The 20,012-nt window shown below is 44.8% G+C and overlaps 8 protein-coding genes across 8 annotated transcripts; 4 read left to right on the forward strand and 4 right to left on the reverse strand. All coding sequences in view use genetic code 12, as the record gives it.

Annotated features, from left to right (window-relative positions):
- Positions 1-15: 15 nt before the first annotated feature.
- CXQ85_002046 (uncharacterized protein) lies at positions 16-684 on the reverse strand (the record flags this gene model as incomplete). Its single annotated transcript, XM_025485736.1, has 1 exon — positions 16-684. The coding sequence occupies one exon, from the start codon at positions 682-684 to the stop codon at positions 16-18; it is 669 nt and encodes a 222-aa protein (XP_025341201.1).
- Positions 685-1,043: 359 nt separating this feature from the next.
- Positions 1,044-3,866, reverse strand: EPL1 (Epl1p; the record flags this gene model as incomplete). The annotated part of the gene is made up of 1 exon (XM_025485737.1): positions 1,044-3,866. The coding sequence occupies one exon, from the start codon at positions 3,864-3,866 to the stop codon at positions 1,044-1,046; it is 2,823 nt and encodes a 940-aa protein (XP_025341202.1).
- A 1,746-nt stretch (positions 3,867-5,612) lies between these two features.
- Positions 5,613-8,363, forward strand: CXQ85_002048 (uncharacterized protein; the record flags this gene model as incomplete). The annotated part of the gene is made up of 1 exon (XM_025485738.1): positions 5,613-8,363. One exon carries the CDS (start codon positions 5,613-5,615, stop codon positions 8,361-8,363), a length of 2,751 nt encoding a protein of 916 aa, XP_025341203.1.
- A 111-nt stretch (positions 8,364-8,474) lies between these two features.
- On the reverse strand, positions 8,475-9,938 carry MKC1 (mitogen-activated serine/threonine-protein kinase; the record flags this gene model as incomplete). Its single annotated transcript, XM_025485739.1, has 1 exon — positions 8,475-9,938. The coding sequence occupies one exon, from the start codon at positions 9,936-9,938 to the stop codon at positions 8,475-8,477; it is 1,464 nt and encodes a 487-aa protein (XP_025341204.1).
- A 1,075-nt stretch (positions 9,939-11,013) lies between these two features.
- On the reverse strand, positions 11,014-12,153 carry CXQ85_002050 (uncharacterized protein; the record flags this gene model as incomplete). Its single annotated transcript, XM_025485740.1, has 1 exon — positions 11,014-12,153. One exon carries the CDS (start codon positions 12,151-12,153, stop codon positions 11,014-11,016), a length of 1,140 nt encoding a protein of 379 aa, XP_025341205.1.
- A 1,077-nt stretch (positions 12,154-13,230) lies between these two features.
- REP1 (Rep1p) lies at positions 13,231-15,360 on the forward strand (the record flags this gene model as incomplete). The annotated part of the gene is made up of 1 exon (XM_025485741.1): positions 13,231-15,360. One exon carries the CDS (start codon positions 13,231-13,233, stop codon positions 15,358-15,360), a length of 2,130 nt encoding a protein of 709 aa, XP_025341206.1.
- A 516-nt stretch (positions 15,361-15,876) lies between these two features.
- DAL7 (Dal7p) lies at positions 15,877-17,418 on the forward strand (the record flags this gene model as incomplete). Its single annotated transcript, XM_025485742.1, has 1 exon — positions 15,877-17,418. One exon carries the CDS (start codon positions 15,877-15,879, stop codon positions 17,416-17,418), a length of 1,542 nt encoding a protein of 513 aa, XP_025341207.1.
- A 228-nt stretch (positions 17,419-17,646) lies between these two features.
- Positions 17,647-19,836, forward strand: CXQ85_002053 (fungal specific transcription factor domain-containing protein; the record flags this gene model as incomplete). The annotated part of the gene is made up of 1 exon (XM_025485743.1): positions 17,647-19,836. The coding sequence occupies one exon, from the start codon at positions 17,647-17,649 to the stop codon at positions 19,834-19,836; it is 2,190 nt and encodes a 729-aa protein (XP_025341208.1).
- Between the last annotated feature and the right edge of the window lie 176 nt (positions 19,837-20,012).

Raw genomic sequence — 20,012 nt, forward strand, 5'->3', positions numbered from 1 at the left:
CAACTTTTCCGAAAGTCAGTTCCAGGTCAGGTCACTGTCAATTGACTGGTCACCAGCAGTGTAGTTGTAGCTCTTGCCAAAAGTGCTCTTCAAGTCCAAGATCTTGTAGATGGACTGAGCAACGTCCTGGCGGTCAATGACCTTACCTTCCTGACCAGGCTGGAGGAATTGAACCTTACCCGTTCCGTCTCCATCACCCAAAAGCGATGGCTTGAGAATGGTGTAGTCCAACTTGGAGCCAAACTCGTTGATCAAGATTCTGTCAGCGTAGTGCTTGGCAATATAGTAATCACGAAGACTGGACTTCTCGAAGAACTCGTGGCTCTCGGCGAAAAGAGCACTCACCAAAATGAGACGACGGATCTTAGCCTCCACAGCAGCTTCGAAAGTCTTCACAACTCCATCCAAGTCAACCTTCAAGAGGTCCTTTCCAGCTGAACCAACAGCCAAGACAACAGAATCGTGTCCCTGCAACTTGGAAACCAATTCCTTGACAGAAGTCTGGGCCAAATCCAAGTTTGTAGTCTTGATAGAGTCAGAACCTCCAGCAATCTTGGAGATGGTCTGAGCTTGGGAATCGTTTCTGACTACGGCAGTAGCACTGGCCTTGTTTTTGGCAAGCACGCCGATCAATCTTTGGCCTACTTTGCCGTGGGCACCGAAAACAATGGTATTCTTGGACATTTTGAATCAATTGAGTGTTTTAGAACTAAATAGATGTGATGAAATTGGATCTGTAGTTAAATGTATGGGGTATATATATAGCTGTGGTTGTGAGCCCTTGTGTGTGTCCCTTAGTAAGCCACAGTTGCTTTGTTCTCGGAGTAATAGACATTCTTAGATGAGATGTGGTGCATCGTGCATTAGCAACTCAACCTTAATAAGATCTATTTGTAATCTCCTGGCGCTAAAGCTACATGTAATGGTTTCATTAATCATGACATTGAGTATCGTCAAGCTATTTTACATGAAATCGGGGTTTATCTCCGACCGGTGAATTTCTCATCAAGAGACTTTCACACTTCAACGCAAGTCTATCAAGCTCAGCGGCGTCCACCTTGCATGGTTGCCGCTGGGTACTTTGCGTTATTATTGTACAGTGTTGTAGCGCTGCTGCCGCTGCTGCTGCTGCCGCCATTATATGGTCCAGGTGACATACTGCCCCCGGTGTTTCTCTTTTGGGCAAGGTATGCTTGGCTAAGCTGCTGTTGATTTTGTTGTTTCCGGAACTGTTGGAGTGCGTGAAGCTGTTGTGGAGTCTTTGCAACTGCAGTTCCCATGGTGCCTCCAAGTCCATTTTTCCTGTAGACGTTACTAGCGCCTTGACCAGCACCAGCCTTGTTGGAGTCTTGAGCTTGTGCCTCGGGAGACAGCTGATGCAGACCTTGCAGTTGATTTCTATTATTGAGTTGATGTTGCTGCAATGCTCTGATCCGTGCTTGTTGAATCATAACTTGTCTCTGGTGGGCACTTTCTCTTAACAAATCGTAAGACTTTGAAAGCAACATCGATCCAAACCTGATCGATTGAGTCTCGTCGCTAATGCAATTGAGTCTCGATGGATCCAAGCTGAAAGGACTTCTGATCCCCTTATCGCTCTCGGTGTAGTCATTGTCAAACTGCCAGCGGGAGTCCAAACGTTTAACCGCGTCAGACTTGCAATCGTAAGCATTCAAGACGGGAGAAGCCTCTGTTTCTGGCGATGCGCCGCCGTCGACATCCATCACATCTTCGTCACTAGACTCATTAGACAGCTCGGACTGGTTAAGCCAGCTATCAATCTCAGCATCCGGTCTTCTCATGAGGCCTCTTCTGTCTATAAATTGCTGATTAGCACGGCCTTGACGTCTGCGCATTCTGAAAATGGGGCCAGAACATTTGGCATCCTCTTCTTCTTCCACATCCTTCTTTCCGAATCCCTCAGAGTAGGAACTGAAATCATTGTTCTGGATGCTGTTGAGTAGATGTGCCACATAACCCTCAGAGTTATTCTTCGAATTGATGTGATCATCAAGCAAACTCTGCAAATGCGGGAACGGCTTTGAAGGAACGAGCTCGCCATTGCTTCCCCTGAAAGTTTTCATTCCAGGCAAAGGCTTCTTGGCATCTTCCAATAATCTTTTCAACGAATCGCTGATAACATTCGTTGTGTTCACTTGATGGTAATTGCTAGCAGCGATGGAAGAGTACGGAATGTGACTCAACTCAAGATGTGAATTCAAGTCATTCGTAGTAAGATTGAAGAAGGGCTGGTAAGGATCGTAGGTAATGTTAACATAGCCTCTATCATGCTCCTTTCTCTTGCGTAACTTCTCAAGCACAGCACGCTTGATGGTCTCGTTCTTTTCCTTGAGCACCAAATTGACAGTAACCAAGTCCAAATCTGGGATCTTCGAAGGTGGCAACTTGACATATGGTTGGTTGGTAGACGCTTCGGGTTGAACTTGGCCATTGGCCTGTTTGTCCTTGGTGGCCAAGGAAGTAGAGGGTTCCATTTCTGCAGCCTTTTTTCTTTCTTTCCGAACCTTGGTAGCTGGAGTCTCCGATTCCTCCTCCTCTGTCTCGATCTTGGGGAGCTTCCGCCTCTTGTGGGGGTAGAATAAGTGATCATCACCCCTGACACCAGCAGCTCTTTTCACACTCTTGGTATCGCAACGGGTCTTGAACACTTCATACTCAGAATTCCAGAGATCAAGCTTAAGAAGTTCACGCTTGCAAACGTTGAGAACCAAATCTCTCGCTTTACGCAAAGACTTTTGAAGGAGTCTGATTCTTTCCGCACCCAAATTATCAGCTCGTCTCGTTTTACGTGCCTGACGAAACTCACGACGACGGAAACAGATATATGGATCATTATCATTATCCTTCTCATTAGCATTGGGATCTTCAAATTTCAATTGAGGGCTGATTTGTTTTCCTTTGCGCTCCATTTTCCTTTTACTCCAGTGATCATAAATAGCCTGACCAAAGAGTTGCATTAAAGCAGGAATTGGTCTCGTCTTCAGTGTGTTAGAAGTATCGCGGGGATTCTTGTCGAACAAAGTGATGAAGGGATCATAGTTAAGCTCTTTAGAAAGGTTTTCTTTGAGGGTGGAAGTTGACATATAGTTCAAGTTTGAGCCAGGTTGCAGATATGGATAGTCCTTGTTGCCAGTTGAATTAAACTCCTCTAGGATGTATGCAGAAAGTTCGGAGTATGGAAGAAGGTTCGAGGGGTCCATTGAGAGGAACGGTTGTTTCTCCTCAATGGTCTTTTCAAACTTATCCAAGACAATTTCAAACTCAAGTTCAGAGCAAGGTCTTGTATCATCAGAATTGGGGTCCTTCTTCTTCTCAGTCTTTTTACCTGGCTTAGGATAATCCTTTACGAGGGTATTCTTGAAGAACTCTTCATCCTCTTCATCCATGTTGTATTCCACACCAAGTGTATCTTCAACAGTAGCACTGAACTTAATGTAAGACTCAGGCTCGACAAATGAATTGTCATTGTAGAACTTAGACGCTTCTTTCCAGAGTTTCGAGGCATCAGGTGTGGGGATGTACACTGAGCTATCTTTCTTATCTTTTTCTTCTTTAATGGACCCTAACAAGACACGTTGAGCAGCATTGATGACTTGCTGAAGATGAACTTCGTCTTCTTCATTCTTATCAACACCAGTCTCGATACTATGCATGTCACGGGGTTGTTGTGATGTACCCGCATTGAGGTGATGTAGTTGGGATGGTTCTAGCTCGGCATCTCCTCCAACAAGATCCTTCTGGTTATAGATAGGTAGAGGGACCTTGACGGAGATCTTCCGCTGTCTAAACCTGGCACCGGAACCGCTCTTGGAAGCGGCTGCGGCTTTGGGTGGTAAAACAGCCATGATGGCGGGCAGAAGGACCTCTAAGGGTCAGGGTAGGTTGGTTGGAAGCCTCTGGAGGGCTTTAGGAGATTGATTGAATGCCCTGGTGGCGGTTATCTGTCCTTGACAAGTGTGAAAGAGCTAACACGACTCTTAACTATGGGTGTACGGGTTTCCACTTGTGGGTAAAAAATGTCGTTCTCCCATAAAAGGGAAGGGGGATGATGACAACACCTGGAAAACCGGGCTCGAGACAGGCACAAATGCGGGATAAAGCTCCAAAATAACCCTACCAATGGAACTTGGTGTAGCAAAATACCCTAGGACGTGAGCCGAAATGCAAAAATACCCCTATTTGTGTGGGTAGGTAGGGTGATAAAGTATCAGATTAAGGGGGGAAATTCAGGGAGCGAGGAAAAAAATTTTGTCTTGCCACCGAGCAAGCCAGAGTTGCCGACCGACAATGTCGCGCGCGCTGGTAACGAGCGAGGTACATAAAACATTCTTGCACGTGTTGAGTCACGTGTGTTGCGACAATGTCTCTCCCTATCAATGGGCCTCTATTCCTGGCCACCATAGATAGAGATAAGACCCTCGAATGCTCTACCCCCAAACCACTAGCGAAAAGAAGTCATTCAAAGAACAGTTTCCTCCTTCGCATAGCTATATGGTCAAATTGGCAATATTCGACAGGACTCTTCTCTGGCGATGGCAGCCCTTCGTACAAGCCCAGCTGACGGCCAATCCAGACGACAGACGTTATCTTTAAACGAGATTCATTCTATGATATGTTCAGGTTCTTTGTGACCTTCACATCCATAAATCTCTTTGTCTGTAACGTTTCATGGATTTATGCTGGTACCATCGCCAATGCCAGTAACGAAGAACTCAGAATATCAAATGTGGACTCAAGCCTCCTGCATACCGTCAGTCATAAACACTTACAGTTCTTCTCTTCAACGAGAGCAAGACGAGGTCTTTGTGGGAAACATGGAAACAGTGGTTAGGAAAAAAGTAGTGGTCCCTCCTCAGTCATCTCTGGGGCAGCTCAATGGCACCTCGACTGCGCGAGTTGTGTGCAGGATATGAAACCTTACACTATTCCCCACAACTCTGAGGCAGTTCCGAAAGCGGAAAACTCAATGTTAGGTGCAATTGATACTTTCTAACTATTTTATGCGTTTGGTTCAAGATCCTCTCGGTATTTGCCGTTCTCAACCCAAGACGACCCGCCCAGCGGACTAGGTCCGAGACTACATCCTGTACTGAAAAGCGCTTGGGCTGACATATTTTGCGCGTGACTTTGTTCACGTGCGTTATTTTCCACGGCTACACCTTACTTCGTATCTCTACCTGCCAACAATAAACTAAAAACCGAATGAGTCGTTTTGGTTTCCGTTTTGGTATACCTTTGTCTTTCGCTTGCCATATTACCAATTTTCCTCTGCATGTTGCCATTACTAGTACCATGTCTCTCCTACGGCTCTGGCTTGTCCTGTATCCAGTACCCACAGTAAACCGTCTCCTATTGAGCCCAGGTTACATCCAAAGCCAACGCCGTATAGCTGAAACACACTATCCTTTCTAATTCAGACCCTGTTTGCATCGGTGCTAAACTGTCTGATAATTTATGGCTAAGCCCCTTGCCTCCTCGTTCATTGCTAGGCCCCAAGTTTGCCTGTCTGCCACTGTCTCATCCACTACTACTACTACTATCTAAGCCGCTGATATTCTCCATATCTCCACATCCTTTTTTGAATGACACTGATGAATATCCCTGAGCTGCAGCTCCCGCCGGCGCTGTTCTTTCTTGAATCAGTATGCCCAGGGTTGCTGCTGCTTGACGACAACACCCACTTTTCAACGGCGGGCGAAGTGCCTGAACAAGTACTGGAGCGATTGGCAGAACTCAATTGGCCCTTAACAAGTTCAGCTGCGTTTCCAGCGGCTGTGAAAGCCAAGTTAAGCTCTTCATATTTACATGTGGCAAGGCCGCCTTTCCAACATGATGTACATAAAAACGTTGAGTCGTCCACATACGTCTCGTTGCCATACCATGTTACCAGCATTTTTTCTAAGATTGTCGATGGACACCATAGCAGTATTAAACAAGACGGTGGGCTTCATATTGGAGCCAACGTCAATCCATTAACACCGGACCCTTATCGGTTGGTTCACATGAATCCAGGTTGCTTGACTTCAATGATAGTGCTAGCTAACGAAAGGGCTAACGACCAAACAGAAAACCGCAATCCGTTTCGAAATATGACCTCGAGTTTGAATAGGTTTTTACGAATGGGCGCTTCCCCAGTGGAAGAGGGTCCTGAGTCTCCGTTTGTTTCGCTCTTGAACGCCATTCCCGAGTCTTCACCTCATTTCATAACTCATCCACAACTTGGCGGTCTGAATCATGCAACGAAAAGAAATCTGAAAAATTCCAACCTGAAGGTGTTTGCAAAACTCTTGGATTTTGATTCCAAAACCTACTATTCGCAGGTAAAATCTACCAACACCAAAAAGCTTCTTGTATCTACCAACGTCAATGTCATAAATGTCTTTGGCATTGACAAAGATCACAAACTCACAGGTACCAAAGAGTCAAACTCAACTTCTGCAATTTTTCCGTTAACAGAGGAGAGAGACTCTCCAGCGCCATCTTCTACCACTACGGCCACGCCTGGATCTCAACCGCAACAACAGCCACCGCCTCCCACAATATTAACTACAACATGCAAGCCATATAAGAAGGTGATTGAGGTACCGTTGCTACGCTTGCAACTACAGCCAAACTTGATGGTCACAAGCCTTCTTACCTTGGTATGCATGGAGACTCTTGATCCAATTGTCATTTTGGGTCTCAATTCGGGAGCCATATTAGCAATTAACCTCGCTCACCTCACTTATAGATTTTTTGACAACTTAGGCTTGAAGCCTTCTCGTGATGGGAGCGCGGACGCTTCATGGACAAATGTGTCGGTAACATCTCTTTCAGCGATTACACATACCAAGTATGAATTGCTCGTCATTGCTGGTTATGCCAATGGTGAAGTGGTTCTCATAGACTTACTTGGCAGCGAATCCGACATCCCCTACGCAAAACGAGAGGTGGGACATGATAGTTCAATTACGTTGTTTAAGAAGTTTGATTTGAGTCCTTTGAACAAACTTGAGGACAGCACAGAAGTACCAGAATCTCCTGGCTACATTGTCGGCCACTTTAAGTTAAGTCATAAACCTATAACTTCGATTGCAAGCACAATTCCATACCTGTCCACGCCTCCCCAAAATCTCATGAAGAATCCTTTTATTGTTGCAATAGCTTCAGATGATGGTCTCGTCAGGTTGATTGATCTTCTTAACACACACAACAAAAATTACGGTGATCCACAAAATTTCTATAATCATCTGATAGTTTCTGATATTGTGGCAAGCTATTTCCAAGATGGCATCCGTCATATTGAGTTTTCACCAGACCATCGCTTTTTCACCATAGGTGGAAAAGGTGATCTCATAGAAGTCTTCAAAATGACGTATTACAACATAAACGGATTAATCAACAAAAAGTCCGGTCACCAGCGTGGCAGGTCCCGCAGTGGCACGGTAAACAGTGGTAACTCCTTCCCGCAACATGCGCCATCCTTATTCTTATCTACCACTGAGAGCGCCACAACTTCTACAAGTTTGGATTTCGGCCGTGAAGATACAAATGAGGCTGGTACTGCTTCAAGCTGCTTCTTCCCTCCAATGATAAAAGACATTACAATCGTTAGCCGACTCAAAGGACACACTAACACTGTCGAAAAGGTGAGTTTCGTTCAGAAAGACGAACTTAGTAAGTCACATATCCAAGATAACTCACCTTCAAGCGCATACAAATTAATGTCATGCGGCGCTGACGGTAAGGTTATTATATGGGACTTCGACAGTAAGGCCGTATCTAGAGTCAAGAAAGGACATCTCACTACTAGGAAGAAGAAAGACTCGAAAGAAAAGGAAAATGCAGAGCCCACCACTCATCAACAAGCATTACAACCAGTTTCAAGTAGGGTGAAGCCGCTCTCCAACAATTTGCCTCCAACTATTGCAGTGACAAAGGCTCAACATTCAAGAGCTCGTTCGTTATCTTACAATGATGAGAATGGCTTCACCAAATCACCACTTGGCAACATCGGTATCAGCAAAATTTTAAGTCCTAGTCCACAACGTCTGACACATTCTATAGAAGATGATGACGAAAGACAGAAAATAGTGGTGCTGTTATATCGCTGGCTTTTTGAGATCCGTTTGAAAAGACACTTCTCTGGCAGCAACGTTGCCAAAGATGGCCGCAAAAAGTATACCAGCATCATCCACAAGATTGTGAACGACGAAGAGCTCCCTTCGATCCAAATCCCTTCTCTTGAGGTTGACTTTTCCTACTTCTTGAGAGATGGTAAGATCCAGAGCTATCTGGCGTGTCCAGATCGTTTTTACATCTTTGGAAGAAACGGAGATATTTTCAGTTATCTACTTGAATAAGGATGTACGGTAATGCTCTAATGTATTTTTATTCACGATAATGCAAGATGTAGGCGCTATAGCACTGGCTTTCATACAGCCATTTCCAGTACTCAGCAGGAGAGGGCATGATTAGGTGTTGAATGTGGTTGAACGATCCAAGCCAAACCCTAGTTCTTCTTCAAGTTGAAATAACTCTGGATTGTCGTTCTTCTCATCCACATGTGCAAAGTGATCAAGTTCTTGTGGCTTAGGAACTGCGTCGTAAAACTGCATTCCATTGTCGTCGTTATGTAATTGATCAGGGTAGGTGAGAACCCCTGCGCTGTTCATTGAGTAGTCCGTGTTAAACATATCAGGGAACAGTTCCATTTGAGCGTTCACTGCTTCAACAGTGTCTTCGATCCCTTCAGAATGTTGGTTATTGTTTTGTTGCTGTTCTTTTAGCAATTGTTGTTGTTGCATCTGAAGTTGTATCTGATGCTGTTCATGAATAGGCTTCCTAACAAACTCTCTGAAGTTGCGGACCTCGTCGATGATAAGTTGTTTCATTGAATCAAGATCATCCACGGTTTCGAATGTCTTAAAGTCAAACTTGACCTTGCACTCTGGCTCGTCGTTGGGGTCATGCCAAACCGACATGTACGGATGCTTCAATGCCTCGTCGACAGTGATTCTCTGGTGAGGATCTAGCGTAAGCATCTTCTCCAACAAATCAAGAGCCAATGGATTAGCATTAGGAAATAGTTCAGTGAATGGCACCCTTCTCATTATGGGCAAGGAACGAACGTAGTTTTGAGCTCTGACAGAGCCAATCTTCGTAAGGGTGGCCTCCTTGGGAGTACCCAAGATCATCAAGATTTGATTCAACTGGTCGACGTAGTCCTTTCCTCTGAAAAGCGGCTTGCCGCCCAAAAGCTCTCCAAGAATACAACCCACCGACCAGATATCGATAGCCTTGGTGTAGTTGGAGAAGGAGAGCATGATCTCTGGCGCACGGTACCAGCGTGTGGCCACGTATTCAGTCATGAACTGTGAGTTCTGTTCAATATCCTCTGAGAAACCTCTTGCAAGCCCGAAATCACAGATCTTAAGCTCACAATCAGCATTGACCAACAAGTTACCTGGTTTCAAGTCTCTGTGCAACACATCAGCACTGTGGATGTATTTAAGGCCACAGAGCACTTGGTAGATGAACAGCTGGTAATGAGAGTCGGTCAACGGCTGGCCCAGGCGGATGATCTGGTGCATGTCACATTCCATCAACTCCTCGTAAAGATAGATCTCGTTGAAGTCGCCAGTGGCAGGGTGGGGGACAATGTCCAAGTCATACAAGCAAGTGATGTTCTTATGACCACGGAAGAACTGCAAAAGCTTAATCTCACGAAGAGAACGCTTGCAAAGGATTTTCTTGGAAAAGATGTTGGTGACCTTCTTGATGGCAACGTAATTGCCGTCGCCCTGGGGTGAGCCGAACTTGGCCGAGCACACTATACCATAGGCGCCGTGACCAATCTCCTTAACGATCTTAAACCGTTGGTCGATGATGAAGTCCTGGCCATACACCTTATTGACCTCTCTTCCATTATGGGACATGGTGTGCGAAGTAGATGACTTTTTTTATCAGTAGTAGCGATGGATCCGGTGAGGCTGTGGAAAGTGCGTAGGACTAAGTACAAGATCGAATGATGGATAAAGCAAGCAGGCGCCGATGGAGTGAAAAAAGTGGTAAAAAAAAAAAAAATAAAAAAGACTTAAAATGAATAATTTTAATAATACACTTTTCAAAGGGTCCTGGACCTAATTGCCTATGGAAGGGGAAATCAGTGAAATTGAAGTCAACTAAAAAAAGAAAAAAATAAAAGAAAAGAAAAGAAACTGAAAAATAGGCAGGGGAACCAAGGTTATTTAAGTCTGCGCGAGTGACGTCCAAGGAACCGACCTAAGAAAAACAAGACAAGACACAAAACAACTATATATCTATATATACATACAATGGATGGTGCCTAAAATAAAGAAGCACACCTGCAGCTGTTCAGGTAACCAGTAGGAGAGGCACCAGGTACACGCAGAGCGGCCATCCAGCGTGAAGTTTATGTTCATGCACGGTATACTAGTAAACACTCCCCATGATACCTATTTTAAGAACGGAGTCGGTATGGTTTTTTTATTTACTGTGGATTTGTAATGCAGGGTGGAGAAGGTGTGTTGTGAGTAGTTCATGGACCATTCTTTTGGTTGGTGTTCGTGGAGGCTAGGCCATTGAGTGGGTTGGTGGGGGCTACAGTACTGCAATTGGTCAGTAGTGACAATTGATAAACGGTGGATAAAAGTACGGTCCGTTCGAGGCCTACCTAAAACAATGGAGTAGTTTTTTGTGTTTTGGTGCCACGCCGGCCGACGGAGCTTTTGCCGTACGGCCTACTATCAATTTTGTCTTCTGTGTTGTCCGTTACGTAACCGTGTTTGTCGCTCAGTAGGTAGAACGCACTTAGTAATTCTGCACTTCGTGCAGCGTAAGTCTATAAATAGATGCGATGTCAATGCGTGGTGTCGTAAATATTCGCTAACCGGGGTCTTACTTTCGGAGGAATATCAGGGCTTAATCCACAACGGCGTGGCTTTCCCCTCATTCTTGTTACAATCATCGCCTGATTGGTCCTGGGGAACCCTATCTCCCGGATCGGTCGGCGAGCCACAGGATCAAGACCTTGATTCCTTCCTTAATATCACGTTCACCGTTCCCAAACCCAATTCTTACACTGCCGGATTGGTTAAACAATTCCCCGGGTACAAGTAAGACACCGTGCTTGGTAGCTAATTCCTCTGCCATTGCCAAGGTATTCACTTCGGCGTTTATTTTCACAAAACAGGTGCTTCCCCCACGGGGACGCTGCCATTGTAATAAGCCATTCAGCTTTGTAATAGCTTCTTCAAGCACATCAAGGTTATTCTTGCAAATTGCATGTCCCCGCTCGAGAATGTTATCCTTGTGTTTTAAGGCAATTGTTGCTAACAAATCATCTACCATCAGTACAGAGATTGTATTGTAGTCTCTTTTTTCGTAGATTGATTCGATCAACGCTGCATCTTTAGTGACGATCCAGCCCAATCTAAGACCGGCCAAAGAAAATGCCTTGGACATGGAACCTGTGGATATGGTATTCTCGTATCCAAATGACACCACTGATTTGGTACCATTGGCTTCATGGTAAAGGGGTCTGTACACCTCGTCACACATAAGTGTGACATTATATGATTGGCAAATTCCAACAATCTTCTCCATAATTTCATTGTCCCAAACAAAACCCGTTGGATTGTTTGGGTTGTTAATTACAAGAAGCCTGGTCTTGTTTGTCTTGATAGACTCTTCCAATGAGGCCAAGTTTGGCAAGTAACTATCCTCAAGAAGAATCTTGAAGGTATCCACATTACCGCCAAACATCTTTGGAACAGAACTAAGCTGCTGGTAGCTTGGTTCAACCACCAAAACGTGATCTCCCTTCTCCACCAAGCTATAGAAGAGCAAGAAGTTGGCTCCAATGGCACCATTGGTCACCACCACGTTCTCTGGAGTGATACTATCATCATATAGAGCAGAAATCTGGCTTTTCAACTCAGGCGAGCCTCTGATATGGCCGTATACCAATTTGGTATCGAGCAAAGTCTTAGCAACGTCTGCTTGCTCAGACTCGGGAATGATTTCATTCATTTTAAGCGAATCAACACATGTCTCACCCATATTGTACTTGATGGACGTCTCATACTTGTCCATGAACTGTTCAACGCCGAATGGCTCCTGTTTCACCATTTTTTAAGAAAAGATGTAGTAATGAAGGTGAAAAAGTTACTGCGCCGGAGCGGAATCGATACCTATCCATATCAGGAAATACAAATTCCGCGACCAAATCTATTCCTCATATTGGAGGTCATTTCTTAAGCAATCTGATATTGGCTGCAAATCACTCCTAGTGAAATAGCATTTAACAATAAACCTTGCATTGCCATGCACAGCTCGCATGGTCGCATTAAAGCTTGCGTCTGTAAGCGAGGGAACTGCTAATTGTAGCACCTGCCAGTGGGGTGTCAAAGAAGCGTCACCTGGCAGGAAAATAGTCGAAAATGCATATTGATGGGTAAATAAAGGCCCCTTTTTTACCCAAACAACTTTCTTAAGTAAAATTTAATGTTTCTGATTTTTGACACTGCTTTCTCTATTCACAACTTTTGGTCCAGGTCTACATCTGAAATTCAATTACCTTCGCATTAAGGCAGATCTACGCGAATATTGCAAAATACTCGTTTCAGGTTTAGTCTATAATATACTTACAAAATATCGAGAAGATGAAATTTTCATTCTACAATTTTTCCAACGTCCCTTCAACGTATTCACAGCTTTTTGAAATAATAGGGGAACTTTGAGTCTCCAGACACTATGCATACGCGAAACATGGGCTTCCCACCTAACATGGTGGTCTGTAAACAGCCCGTTTCAGCAATCGTCTGACCTTCGTTACCCGTCTATTAGGAGTTTCAGGCTGTTTCGTCTACTCTTCCAAGCAATTACCTCAGGTGTTTTGGATGCAATACACAGGTTGGTCGGTATTACACTTTGCTTGAAACGCAAGGGTCTACGCAAGGAAGGACACCCTAAACCACCACAACATTTTATTCATTTAATAGTAGCATCTTTGGTAATAATATTTGGATCACCTGTTTGGGGTAACCCCAGATGGCAGGGTCCACTAACATCGTCTCCTGTACACAGACAACTGACCATCACCTTGAGCATCATCATATCATCCATAGTCTGGACCTCTAGTGATCTGTACACTCTTTCAATTCCATCGTTCCATTCCTATATAAACGCAGGCGGATCTTCTAGGCCATGGACGAGCAAAAGGAAAAGATGGACGATCTAGCGTCGCTATTTCTCCCCGACCTATTACACCCACTTTCTACGATTACCCTGGATGCGTTGGTCAAGCAGGAAGACGATGGCTTCCACGCTGCGCTTTTCCAGAATGACCAGCCCAAAATGCCTTCATATCTGGCTGGAATGAATATGCAAATGGTTAATTCAGACCATGACCATCTGCAGCTGCTGTTTGATCCCGATAGCATGTACACTATGAACATGGCCACTGGTCCAACGCCTAACCACATGGCTAACTACACTAACCAAGGACCCAACATGCGCTTTCTGCCTCATCCTGGTCCCCCAGAAGACTTTTTGACACATACACTGCATTACCAGGAATTCGTCCCGGCCGAAGCTGCTGGTATACAGCCCCCAAGTCGATACCATCTGATGCAGAAACCATACCTTCCTCAGCATGTAATGCCATTCCAACCAGCCTGGTCTGCGCTGACTGTTATTGGGCAGTTTGATGGCATGAACTATTACGGCAACATCAGCCCACAGCCTCCACACGGTAACCCAGGCATGTCTATGCCTATGCCAGTCTCAAGCAATGACGCAGATGACCATCTGTTATTTGGTGTATCTAAAACTGCCACACCAGAAGTACTCCAGGCACCTATGAATGCCAATAATGCTTCTTTTGGTATGAGAGGGAACAAGGTTCCCAAGCGAGATGATTCAGAATTGGAGTCATCTCCCCAAGTTGGCGATAAATCCATAAAAAAGCAAAAGAAAAAACCAAAAACCTCAAAAATAATGGACGCGGATGCAGATTCTGTCCCGAAAATGCTGGATGCAGATGCAGATTCTGTCCCGTTGGATAAACAAGCCACTCCTGCTACAATTCAGGTTGATTACAATCCAGGAAAGCTATTAAAACTCCTAGACCTTGATCAAGCTAATGACAGTCCACAAGTTCCTATTCTTGATCACTCGAATCAACCCGTACAAATCACTTTCAGGGGCTTCATCGCAGGACGATTCTACACAAATGACCAGGATAACTTCAACCACATTTCGGCAACGAAGGAAGTACCTCAAACTGACAAGAAGTATAACGCAGAAGTTGTTTCATGCTACAGAAGGAACTTTATTCATGTCAATGTTAATTTTCTGCGGTCAAGTGAATCCAATCTTTTGGCCATTCCTGGCAAGGGAGTTATCAACGGGTTTCGTCTCGATGTTTTGGCTTTTGCTAATGGCGAAGAAAGCATTCCCGTGATTCTCAACACACAGAACGACGCTATAAAGGATAAGAGTAAAGGTTATTCAGACGTTGTCCTTCCAAAACGCATTGGTACTTCTCACAAAATACTGGTCAGCGAAAGCGGCGGAGACAATTACTTCACCATTCGTAGAGCACAGTTCAAAAGTGCAACGGCAAACAGCGTTAATGTGAGCTTCCAAACTTTTAACAATTTTTCGGTGAGGCTAATAGCTGAACTCGACCAAGGAGAAGTTATAGTCAAGGAGCTCAAAAGCTCGCCTATTATCGTGAGAGGCCGTAACCCTTCATTTTATCACAAGAGAGGAGATGTCTTGATCAGGCCCAGACCAGCTGTGTCGAAATCCAGTTTTGAATTCTCAGAACAGGATGTGGTTAGTGAAGAGACAAGAGGACAGGATTATGATGTGAATTCTACTCATCACTCTCAGAGCTTCGGTGATGGTTCACCAGAGAAAGAGGAAGACAGTCAGGCCATAAAAGCAGAACCTAAGGACTCGTCAGTTTCAGGCGAAACAGAAGATCGCTCCTTAGGGGAGGAGATGCAGCGCACGAGAAGCAAAGCAAACAGGCAAACTCCAGTACCAACTGGGGCGGGGCTGGCGACTAATCTTAAGGAATTGCTCGATCCGAAATCGTTCGTTGACGCAGAAGGTAAGCCGACGAGATACAGATACTTCCCAATTCTGAATGTTTATTATCTTCCTCCGATCAACGTGGTGTATTTCCCTCATAGGGCACATCATCAACTGATAAAACCGGATTCCACCGGTGATGCAAATGTTGAAGAGGAGCAACAAGCGATCACTGCCAGCGCAAGCAGAAGGTCCGATAGAAAGAAGCCCACTTCGAAATTCTACTTTAGGTAATTCGAGAGATAGATGTTACACCATTGTGCAGCCTGAAGGATGTCATGATTCCATTGATACTCACGCGCATCTATAAAGATAAACTTTGGGCTTAATCGCGGAACCCAGGATTACAATGATGTTATCAACTGGCAACAATAGGCGAAGAAGACGGAACTCGACAGAAAAGAGGAGTTTAAAGGAAGTCAGCAAGAAAATAATGGACCAACCCCTCAAGTTTCTCCACTCACAATACCGCAGAGCAGAGTGGTGAACCAGATCGCAGCCTTCCCTATCAGAGTTTCAATTCCGTGACAGAGCGGTAAAACAGTCGGGTTGCCCGATCAGGCAACTAATAAGTTGATAACACATCACGTGCTTAATTTATTGATTATGCATGCTGTAAGGTGGGTTGTGATTTGCAGAGACAGCCCTGTCAACAATTTTTGCATAGCACGGCGGCTTTTTGCTTTTTGTAATATATGTATATATAAATCCCCCTTGTGGGTTATGAATCAATAAGAAAATTCAGCGGATATGTCAAAGGAATATGCAGAGAAGGAATCGGGTGTCAGAACCTCGACTTCCAGAATCTCGTCCATTATCGGCGAAACAGTGAACGAAAATGGTAACATCATCGGTTTAGACCTTTATGAACAAGGTAATGATATTACTGAAGAAGAAGTGGAGGCCGAAATCAAGCGGATCAAATTCAAAGTTGATATCAGAATCGTTCCTATTCTTTGTGTCACATATGCATTACAGTTTCTTGATAAGCTAAGTCTAAATTACGCCTCGGCCTACTCCCTTAAGGAAGATTTGGGTTTACATGGTCAGAGGTATTCGTGGGTTGCTGCCATTTTCAATTTCGGCTACTTGTTTTGGGCCATGCCCTCTAACTATATCATTCAAAAGGTGCCCATTGCCAAGTACACTGGCGGTATGCTATTTGTCTGGGCCATCATATTGGTAGCCCATATGGGCACGAAGAACTATGCTGGTATACTTGTGGTGAGGTTCATCTTGGGTATGTTTGAGGCAGGTATTTCGCCATCTTGTATGATGATTTGTGGTATGTTCTACTCCCGTCAAGACCAGCCATTCAGAATGTGCACCTTTTTGAGTTTCAACGGTATTGCTACAATCATTGGAGGCCTTCTTGGGTTTGGATTGGGCCATGCCAACCTGGCGGCCATCGCTTCATGGAAATTGATCTTTTTGGTCATTGGTCTTTTAAACTTGGTCTGGTCGGTATTCTTCCTTTGGCTCACACCAGACAGTCCTGCTTCAGCTAAGTTCTTGACTGAACGAGAGAGGACCATTCTTATCAAGCACATCTCTAAAAATAACCAAGGTGTTAAGGATAAGCAATTCAAGTGGCCCCAGGCCAGAGAAGCACTTTCTGATCCTGGTGTCTACTTTGTCGTGCTTGTTGCTTTGGCTGTTGGTATTATCAATGGAGGTGTTTCCAACTTCCAATCTGCATTAATCAAGGGATTCGGGTTCGACGGTCTTGCTGCAACTGCATTGCAAATGCCAACCGGAGCCTTTGAGTTTATCGTTGTTTTTGCAGCCGGTATAGCCGCATTGAAGATTGAAAATATCAGATGTCTTCTTTTTGTGCTACTTTGTCTTCCTGGTTTTGCGGGCTTGATCGCGATCCACTTAATTGAAGATAATAGATGGGCCTCGGTGGGATGCACTTGGCTACAATATATCATCGGAGGACCCATCATTCTCTGTTGGATTTTCATCAACGCCAACATTGGTGGTACAACCAAAAAAGTTGTCACCAACGGTTGTTGGTTCACCATGTACGCCACAGGTAACATTGTGGGTGCAAATATCTTCTACGCCAGAGAGGCACCCAAGTACAAGTCAGCTATGATCGGTCTAATGACATGTTACTCAGGCATGATCGCTTTGGGAATTTGTTACTGGTTCCTTTTGAGAAGCAGAAACTATAGAAGAGATAAAGAACAAGGAGAACAAACGGAGGAAATGAAACAGGAGGCCATTCTTAATGGTTTTAAGGGCCTCACTGACTTTGAGAATAAGGGCTTTAGGTATGCGCTATAGTGCGCACGGTGACAAGGCTAACGCGGCGGCGGCGGAAAGCGACGGCGGAGTGCACGGAGAAACGGAGAATTATAAATACTTTAGTATATCATCCCATAAATCAGTTCTTCATTTTTTGAAAGTCGTTGAACCGTGTAAAATAAAGAATTCCCGTTGATAATGCCCCGTGGACGTTTACGTATGGTCTGCCTGTTCTGCAGAAAAAGAAAGATCAAATGTGATATGAAGATGCCATGCTCAGCGTGTGTTAAGTTTAAGGCTGAATGCGATTACAGTGAGTTTGCCAAAAACCTGACGGTGAGTCAGCCCGAAGAGCTGAAGGTGGTTAAACCGCTGCATGCTCCTCGAAGCCAGGATGAAATGACGGTTTTGAAAGAGAGGCTCATAGCTCTCGAGGAGACGGTGAAACGGAATGCTGCAAAAAGACGGAGCCAGGTGCTCCAGAGTGTACCGGAGCTTAATGCAAATCCAGATAGCAAAATCACTTTTAATGTGCCAGTTAAGGTTCCTGAGCCTCGTTATTCCCGTCAGCTCAAGCAATGGGGGCCGTTCCGGTGGATCTTGTTGGTGAGTTTGGACCCTGTCCTATATGGCATGGTGAGGTCGGCATTCAAACAGAACCCAAACCTATCGCAGGTGAAGACGGCGCCGAATTCAAGTGTACAGACTTTTGCTCCAGGGTTGCTATGTAGTACACCGTTGGAGACACTGGCTCATTTGAGGCAACAAATCCAGGGCATCTTGCCTATTTCTAAGGTAGTGTGGATGCTCATTGACCGGTTTTTCACAGTGGTGTACCCATACTTACCAGTGCTTGATGAAATTTATATCAAGACGGTGATGAGGAAGTTGATTGGTCCAGAAACTTCCTCAGAACAACCAACGCAGCTTTCTGCAAGCGATGAGTTGGACTTTGCAAACCTAGGAGTTCTACTTATGGTGCTTCGTTTTGCGTACTTGACTATTTATGACTGCAACGGAAGAATTAATGTCTCCTCTTCCGTGCCCCCACACTCCATGCATTATTTATCCCAATACGAGATCTCAGATGAGTTCGCAAAGTTGGCTCAAAAGTGTTTGGGTCAGTATAACCTTATTGACGAGAGCATTTTTGACGTCGTGCAGCTTGTGGGCCTTCTTTGCTTATACAATGATGTCAATCCTGAAAGCTGGAATAGCGATAATGCCAATCGGACATTGAGCGCCTTGTTGAATCTGATGGCATGCTGCCGCAGATTGAATCGTGAGCCCCACAGCTTCGCCCCGCAAGATGATACAAGCCCAAGATGGAATCTGCTCTGTCGAAAGATGTGGTACACATTTCTATTCTTGGATGTGTCGGATGCTGCTTTTACTGGCAACTGCGTGAACATTAACCCAGACACCTACGACGTCACCCTTCCGACGTTCCAACCGGAAGCTTCCAATGTAAGAGACTATGAGATCGAAAAAGTGACGCTAAGAAGCTTTGAAATTAATAATACAATGAGAAAGTTGCTCACAGAGGGGCTTGCAATGACGGGTAATCTTACAGGAAGTGTGCCAATACGAACGCTAACAGAAAAAGTGGAGGAAATCGAAGACTTTCTTGGAAGGATCCACGAGCAGATCAGAATTGCTCTACGCCACGATCCGCTCAGTGAAGTTGACTCCTTCCACAGAAATAGTCTCCTTACTGTCCTTCTGAAGGTGCAGTTTTTCATCTTTAGCGTCTACACGCACATATACTATAATCATTTGAAGAGGAAAGAGTACGGGCTTGCAACCAGTGCAGAAACTAAGCTCATCACCTCCACGATGCAGAACGTTATACCGTTATTGCCAATGCTTCTCGGACACGTCAAAAACCCGTTTGCCGGATCAACCGATTTGTTCTCCATATCGCGGTTTGTGGATTGCACCAACAACATTCCATTTCTTCTTGTGAGCTTGTTGATCAAGTACAAGAGCCAGTATGCGTCTATGAAATGCAACAATAACCATGGTGGTAGAATGAGAGCTGATCCACGTTATAGTAATCTCTTCGAGGCATTGGAAAAGTACATAGCCACGCTCGATGACCTCATGGTGATTCTTGGCAACTTTTACAGTCTGTTGAAGGACAGAAATGCGCTCTGCAAAAAGCTCGACTACGGGCATCGGAAGCTCCATGAAATGTTAGAGGATGTGGATGGCTCGGCAGAAGACAAGGCTTACATACGTACCTCTAGTCTGTTCTTGGAAGGCTGCAACCAGATTATCCGCGAGGGTATCGACAGAGTGGAATTCACCACCCTCAGACAAAGACATAAGCCTCTGCCTTTGCCAAACCACTTGAGTACACCGGCAGACCTTTTCGATAACCGCATGTTTGAGAGTCTTGACTTCACTGCCATTGATGAGCTTTTAGACATGCCTATGCTAGAGAATATTCTTTAGAGGCTAGGCCGTTGTTTAACAATACGAGGTATTTCTTATAGGAAAGCCTGCATTTACGTGAGGCTGAAATTTAACGGGGGAGCGGAAAAAACACGGGAAGTTCCCAATCTCTCTCATATATAGGATGACTATTGATAACCCATCGTTTTCCAATCAAGAAGCTCCATAATGACCCG

This window comes from Candidozyma haemuli (genome assembly GCF_002926055.2).
Source record: "Candidozyma haemuli strain B11899 chromosome Unknown C_2014730914, whole genome shotgun sequence".
Classification (NCBI taxonomy): domain Eukaryota; kingdom Fungi; phylum Ascomycota; class Pichiomycetes; order Serinales; family Metschnikowiaceae; genus Candidozyma; species Candidozyma haemuli.